Source organism: Coregonus lavaretus, assembly GCF_964263955.1.
Source record: "Coregonus lavaretus genome assembly, contig: HAP1_SCAFFOLD_2250, whole genome shotgun sequence".
In the NCBI taxonomy this organism is placed as follows: Eukaryota; Metazoa; Chordata; class Actinopteri; order Salmoniformes; family Salmonidae; genus Coregonus; species Coregonus lavaretus.
In genome coordinates this window covers 74,685-82,407 of record NW_028163140.1, presented here as the reverse complement: position 1 = coordinate 82,407, position 7,723 = coordinate 74,685, and the positions used below count along the sequence as shown (strand labels likewise).

The following is a 7,723-nucleotide window of genomic DNA, read 5'->3' as shown; positions in this document are numbered from 1 at the left end:
TCCGCTGCCTTCATCATGCATGTTTTTACAAATTCACCCTCACTAAATGGTTTTGAAGCCACTGCGATTTCATTAGCAATGAGGTAGCTAGCTTTCACTGCAGCGTCACTGATGTCTCGGCTGTGAGTAAACACAGACTGCTGTTTCTTCAGACCCGCCAACAGTTCATTCACCTTCTCTCATCTCCGCTGTCCTTGAAAGTTGTCATATTTGTCGGCATGAAGACTCACATAGTGGCGACGAAGGTTATATTCTTTCAGCACTGCAACATGCTCTGAACACACCAAACATACAGCTTTCCCATTCAATTCCGTGAATAAATAGGATGACCATTTTTCTTGGAACACTCTGCACTCTGCGTCCACTTTTCTCTTTTTTGACAGAGACATATTGGGGCAATGAGGGTGCCAAAGCACATAATGTTAAAAGTAGAAGCCGTAATAAATATCGCGGGCAAAACAAAGTAGCTCATTGGCTGCACGTGCTTGACCTACTTGCTCTGCCCCGGTATAAACAGTTTGCTTGCTTTTATTTATTTTTATTTCACCTTTATTTAACCAGGTAAACCAGTTGAGAACAAGTTCTCATTTACAACTGCGACCTGGCCAAGATAAAGCAAAGCAGTGCGATAAAAACAACAACACAGAGTTACATATGGGGTAAAACAAAACAAAGTCAAAAATACAACAGAAATACATATAATATACAGTGTGTGCAAATTTAGCAAGTTATGGAGGTAAGGCAATAAAATAGGCTATAGTGCAAAATAATTACAATTAGTATTAACACTGGAATGATAGATGTGCAAGAGATGATGTGCAAATAGAGATACTGGGGTACAAATGAGCAAAATAAATAACAATATAGGGATGAGGTAGCTTAACACAATTGCTATTGCGCCATCCAGTGGACGCAATTGGAACAGCAGTATGTTTTATTGAAAAATTGCAGCGCATTTTTATACTTTACAAAAAAGTTGTTGTTTTTTTGTTTTTTTTCAAAATCATCTCGCGGGCCGGATTAAACCCGTTTGCGGGCCTGATCCGGCCCGCGGGCCGGACGTTTGACACCCCTGATTTAGAACCAACGACTGGGTCGCGTCTCTAGCAACCTTAGATTTGTGTTGGGTCTATATCTTGTGGAAGGATGAAATATTACAATAAATTAATACAAATAACGTTTTTAATGAAAATATGTCAATCATTATTTGAATATGTATGTTCTCGGTGTTTGTTGGATATATTGGCACGGTTTGTCTTTGTCTCGGGCCTAACACCCGTGCCAATATATCCAACAAACACCGGCTTCTCGGGCATTATCACTTAAGTATACACCAGCTCTGCTCAGGCACCAATTGAGATCTATGGGGTTAATTTAAACTCCTTCCCCGCTGTACTTCCTCGTCACTGTCATGCTTCTGATTCTCTCTCTCTTGAGAAATGCCTGAATAATTTGATGCGGTTGGAGAAAAACGAAAGACGGCAAGTTTTGCGTGCACACTTTTGATTTGGAATTGGTTAACTTAATTTTTCCACCTTGTATTGTTTCTTGATATTACAACTTGACATTATTCTGTGGTGGAATGTCTGTGCTGTATGGAGTAAACTCGGTGACTAAGTAAATATATAACTTCCTCAAACTACACAGAACACTGCTCATTAACATAAAATGGGTGAAACAAGACGACGAGCTTTTAAAATAGTTATTCAGATAACTTGCCAACTTCTATGGGTAAGATCTTACAGCACTAAGCAAATCAGATACACCGCTGACCATAATGTGCTTCTGCATTGTATGTCCTGTAAAACTGTTTAAGCTAACATATGTTAAGGAATGGCAAATCATTATACATATTGCAATAATTATTTGACTTCAGCCTATTGCATATTTCTATGCACTTTTGATATGTATTGTTAATTTTGTCCATTGAAAGACTGTAATGTATATCATTAAAAGACAGAATTTGCTTTGCATTATACAGCAAACAGCTTAGAATATGTTATAGGAAGTGTTTCCACCACTCCTTTTCTCTGTCTTCTATTCATTCTTGCTGCATGTTTACTGATTAATTGCCTAGATGCTGTTGAATCCACATGACTAACTGAAAAGATGGCATCTCGTGTGTGTAATTAGATTCAGTGAGAACTAAGAAAGCCTCAGACCTAGAGTGGGATTTAATTATTTTACACACGCACACAAAATGTTTATGAAAGATTAACGTTTCTTCAAATACGTTTTTTTTTGCTGAATTAGTTATTTCTGCACTGCACCCTCACAAGAATTGTTGGCTACTGAATGATATGATAAACACACTGTCTCTCTGTCTCCCTCTCTTTTTCTCGTTCCCTCCCTCCCTCTCTATCTCTCTCTCTCCCTCTCCCTCTCTATCTATCTCTCCCTCTCTATCTATCTATCTCTCCCTCTCTATCTCTCCCTCCCTATCCCTTCCTCCCTATCTTTCCCTACCTATCCCTCCCTATCTCTCCCTCCCTCTCTAGCTGGCAGGTCTGATGGTAGGTCTGAGTGGTATGTACTTGTTGTTGATCTACAGACACAATGGCCTGTTCTTCGCCCACACATACATCATCCTCCCAGCATGCCTAGCTCTGGCCAGCGCTACCTTGCTATTGGCCAGCGGAGGACTGGGCATCTGGGTGTCCCTCAGAAAGTCAGCCTGGCTACAGGCCGTGGTGAGAGAGAGAGAGAGTCTGTGTTTGTGTGTCTGAATAGAATAAAATGTATGTATTTTCTACAGTTTTGGATGGAGCTTATCACCTTATCTGTTGTCATGGTGCTTGGCCGTTTCAGTTTGTCTATCTGCTGGTCATGGTTTTCTGCCTGGAGGCAACTGCTGCTGCTCTAGCCTATGTCAACGCAGGAAAGGTACTTAGATATGGCTTTACAAAACTACCAAAAGAGCACACATCCCCATATTTGACATTCTACACTGAGTGTAAAAAACATTAAGGACACCTTCTCTTTCCATGACATAGACTGACCAGGTGAAAGTGCCTTTGAACAGGGTATGGTAGTAAGTGCCAGGCACACCGGTTTGTGTCAAGAACTGCAATGCTGCTGGGTTTTTCACACTCAACAGTTTCCCGTGTGTATCAAGAATGGTCCAACACCCAAAGGACATCCAGCCAACTTGACATAACTGTGGGAATCATTGGAGTCAACATGGGCCAGCATCCCTGTGGAATGCTTTCGACACCTCGTAGAGTCCATGCCCCGATGAATTGAGGCTGTTCTGAGGGCAAAAGTGGGGGGGTGCAACTCAAAATTAGGAAGGTGTCCTTAATGTTTTGTACTCTCAATGTATGTTATAGTTATGATAAATAACATGATGTGACTGACCTGTGTTCAGGTGGACTTAGAGCTGGCTCCCTTCAGGAGTGTCTTTCGAAGATACACAGGAAGCAGTCAGGACCCAGGATCCAATGCTGTGGACGCCACACAGAAAGAGGTGTGTGTGTGTGTGTGTGTGTGTGTGTGATCATGATCTGAACTGATCTAATGACTATCTGTGATGTGAATCCTCTCCAGTTGCAGTGCTGTGGTATCTATGACTACCGTGACTGGTTGGCCACGCCCTGGTTTAACCACAGTGGGCGGGGCAGTGTACCTCACAGCTGCTGTATCTCCACCTACCACATCTGTAATGGTACCCTGGAGCTGCCCGGGCTACTATATCAAAAGGTACACACACACACACACACACATACACCAGCCCTGGCCCACTGTGGTGATCCAAAGGTATGTATGTACATACACACCTGGGCAGCATTTCATTCCAGAGAGATGGCACTCCCCTTACTCAGTTGTGTGTGTGTCCTCTCTCTCAGGGCTGCCAGGTGAAGCTGGAGGAGGCCTTGCTTTTTGTTCTGCGTCTCATCATCTGGTCATCTCTGGCAGTGGCACTAGTGGAGGTGGGAACCACTAGAGGGCACTGTGGGGTATAGTGGAACAACATGAAAAGGGTCGTGTAGCAAAACATTTTACAACAGAAAATAAAAATGAGTGTTTCTTATTGGACAAGATCAGGTAGTACCTGGTGTAACCATACTTATCTCTCTGTCTCTCTCTCTCTCTCACTCTCTCTGTCTCACTCTCTCTCTCACACACACAGACTGTAGGGTTTGTGAGTGTGGCTCAGTTGATGATGGACCAGCCTCTGTTGGAGTATGGAATACTGGACAGGGAGTGGGACTGAAGCCTGAACCAGAGTGGCAGAAAGTGTTCTGGACCGAGAATCTACTTTAGAAATACTATGACCTGGAACTTAGTAAAGTTCATGATGCTGTGGACCTTAAAGGCCCAGTGCAGTCAAAAACAGGATTTTCCAGTGTTTTCTATATATATTTCCACACTATGAGGTTGGAATAATATTGTGAAAATGCTGATGCCCTTTTAGTGTAAGAGCTGTTTGAAAAGACTGCTCTCTAGTGGTGTGTGTGTGTGTCTGTGTGCCTTTGGTTATAGTTTTCTGGGCAGCTCCAGAGCCTCTAGGGTACCATCACAGGTGTGGTAATTGGCGTATTTAGTTGGTGAAACTGCTTAAAAGAGTGATCATCTTGCTTTCACTAATCCAATGTATACACATCAGTGAAGGGAGGAATGAATAGGCTCTCCTAAAGTGTTGGAAAGTGTCCTACATGTATGAACTTTACTTCTGCACACACTTCCTTTGTTTCTTAAGGATCAACTGGAATATGTAATGGCCACAATGTTTTGGTTCATCTGTTTGTTTTTGTTCACTGATGTAGATACGTGCTTGTTAAAAAATCCACTCCCATCAAAATACATTGTCAATATGTCACATATCCTGCAGACTACATATTAAAGATACTTTTACACTACCCTGCATGGCTTTTGAGTAATTAACTGGTTGATACTGTGCTGTGTTGTGTGGCTATCGTTTGATTGTAATTTTCCGGTATGTAGCTGGGTGATTCTGCACTTTGGCCCTGCAAGCTTTCAGAAATTAAAACTTATTGAAACACCATTTTAACAGTATTATAATTGTCTTTGATTTGTCTAGAAACAATATCTGATATTGGCTGCGATCGTACTGTTCAGGAATGTATATATTTTTGTCATTTTTCTCAGATAGCCATAGACAAATGTCATTTCCATCACGCCATTAAACATCCATTTTAATTGAAAATGAAATATCATACAATTAATTTATAACACATTCCTTATACATTTTTATATTAACTTGTATTTAATATTATTTTAAAGGATTTTTAAGGTTTTCCTAATATTAACAATTCAACACGACGCCTGAACGTATAAACTTGCCTTTGTGACAGCTGAAAACATTTATTTATCATGAATAATAAGATATTTCCACCCAACCTTTTTTTGAGATTATGATAACAACCATATGATTTCCCTATCTGAAACAAATCAATCAATGTAAATTATACATAATATACTAATTTACCAAAAAAATATGGTTGTGGTGGAAATTACATCTATGTAAAAAACAGAACATTATTTTATTGCAAACATTTTGAACAACAACCATTTTTAAACATTTAATTAATATAAGACAAAGTAAGATTCCAAAAGTAGCCGATGTGTAGAGCTCAAGGAAGTAGGCCAGTGTTTTTGAGAGATGGGCCCAGATAGCAAAGGGGTCATCCGCATAGAAGAGTTCAGTGAGCAAAGTGAAACTGTATCATTATCATTTGTGGTATATCCAACACAGGTGTGGAGGGTCACCTTCTTGTGAGAATCACCAAAGTGAACTGCCTGGATTTCACTGGTGTATTTACACAGGTAGTTCTCTGCAAAGTCAATATGCACGATGATCTCCTCTTTATGCAGATTCTCTTTCAATTCTCTCAGTTTGGAGTATTGGTGTCGAATGTTATACATGTGTTTCTCCAACTTCTCTTTCAATCCTTCGGAGAAGTCCTCCAGTAGAATCTGCAGTGTGCCACACACCTTTTCTTTTACTGTCAAATGTACAGTGAACTTCTCCATGTTTCACTCTCCGTTTTTCTTCTCTATCTCTCCACCATGTCTGCTCACCAGCATCAAAGTCAGATGTTGAAGCTCTTTTGCTTGGCAAAGGGAGCACTCTCTGTACATGCACTCTTTCTTTAGGTCCTCACAGCACAAATACTCAATAAGGTTCTCTATGTTGCTGCAGCTGATCACTTGGTGATCCTGTAGTTTGTCCGCCATGAACTGGATGTTTGCGTGAGTTTTGCAGAGGCATGTGTCCCAATCCTGGACTGTTGTCTTGACATCCCAAACTGACGTATTTTGCAGAATTCATAGTAGGACATTTTAATCTCTGAATATTCCCTCTTAAAACTTCTGATAAAGGTTCTGAATTGTGCCATTCAAGAAGCGCTTCTGTTTTTTTTTTCATGTTCCTCGTTAGTATGTCCTTTTTCCCTGTTGTTCTACTGTTGTCATCATGTTCATAGAATTTAGTAATTTTCTTATCTGTGGCTGTGCTAATTCTGTTACATTGCTTTTTCCTGGAGTATTGAAGACTTGTTGGCCTGTTTTCATTTGCCCTCATTGCTTTTGCTGAACATCCAAATTCTCAGTTTGCGGCTTTGACCAGGACATACTTTCTCAGGAAGTTGCCTCTGAGCATTTTTGAAGCCCCTTGTTTGTTCTTGGCACTGCGCATGTATTGATACTTTTGCTTTAACTCTGCAATGATGGCATTTTGAAAATAATACAATCCTTCTTAAGTTCTTCGGAGTTCCCTTCATTTGCTATTTTGTCTTTGTCTTTGGGAATCTTGTCTCTCCATTTTCTTCAACAGTTCATACCTATTTTTGTATTTCTCAGTTTTCCATAAAGCTTTATCAAGTTTGACACTTGTCATGCAAAGATCTCTGTATGTTTTTGAGCGACCTCTTCCAAGCTTTTTCCTTCCAGCAAGTATTCGACTTCTCATTCCTTTTGCAGACAATGAGGAAGGGGTATCAGGGCATGCATCAGGGGCAGGTAAATTAGGGGCAGGTATGTTGGCCTCATGTTCTGGCTGCAAGTAATCTGGTGACTGAGGTGGTGTGATGCCTGATAGGTAGGTCTCCATTGCAACTGTTCTCTTTAAAGTCTGTCTTCTATTCTGTCGGTTGCATTTCCATTGCCTTCTCTTGCGTCTTTGTTCTCGCTTTGTAAGCTCAGAGATAGATTTCACTTCTCCCTTCTTTTTTTTCTTCCAGTATCTCTCCCTGTCTTTTTGCAGATGTTCCTGGTATCGTATAGGATCATTTTAATTTTTTTTAGATGTCTGTGACATCTGTGCTGTTTTCTGTGGCATCTTCTAAAAACAAAGAAAAATACTATTTCAGTTTTCAACTTGTGCACACCTTGGAGCATTTTCTAGATTAAATTAATTTAAAACATGATTAAATAAGCCTAAAGTAAAAACTAATAACATAACGAATTTTTGTAATTTCCACCACGTTCTATCAATTCCACTACAGTTAAGTTTGTGATGGAAATTACTGTGATGGAAATGACACTTCTACAGTTTTTGGAGAAAAATGGCAGACTGCTTAGCATGCTTTGGCTAGTATTACAGCTAGCATATAGTTTACACTAACTACTAAGTTCTAGCACAAATTAAAGAAATTATAGCCTGTTTGGAAATGACTGACAATAAAAATATTCTCTACACAAGCAGTTTTTACCTAGATTTTTCTTCAACTTCTGGACATCACATCTGGAACAACTGTCCACT

The 7,723-nt window shown here is 40.1% G+C and overlaps 1 protein-coding gene across 1 annotated transcript; it reads left to right on the top strand.

Annotated features, from left to right (window-relative positions):
• The first annotated feature begins 1,410 nt into the window (after positions 1 to 1,410).
• LOC311118441 (tetraspanin-3-like) lies at positions 1,411 to 5,004 on the top strand. The gene is made up of 7 exons (XM_084193241.1): positions 1,411 to 1,731; positions 2,499 to 2,690; positions 2,809 to 2,883; positions 3,368 to 3,466; positions 3,547 to 3,699; positions 3,846 to 3,929; positions 4,130 to 5,004. Exons 1-7 carry the CDS (start codon positions 1,669 to 1,671, stop codon positions 4,211 to 4,213), a joined length of 750 nt encoding a protein of 249 aa, XP_084049367.1. The 5' UTR covers positions 1,411 to 1,668; the 3' UTR covers positions 4,214 to 5,004.
• The last annotated feature ends 2,719 nt before the right edge of the window (positions 5,005 to 7,723 follow it).

Coding starts and splice junctions, on each gene's coding strand:
- LOC311118441 (XM_084193241.1), top strand. CDS start 1,669: ATGGGTGAAACAAGACGACGAGCTTTTAAAATAGTTATTCAGATAACT. Junction 2,884..3,367: donor CCTATGTCAACGCAGGAAAG/GTACTTAGATAT, acceptor ACCTGTGTTCAG/GTGGACTTAGAGCTGGCTCC. Junction 3,700..3,845: donor CCGGGCTACTATATCAAAAG/GTACACACACAC, acceptor CCTCTCTCTCAG/GGCTGCCAGGTGAAGCTGGA.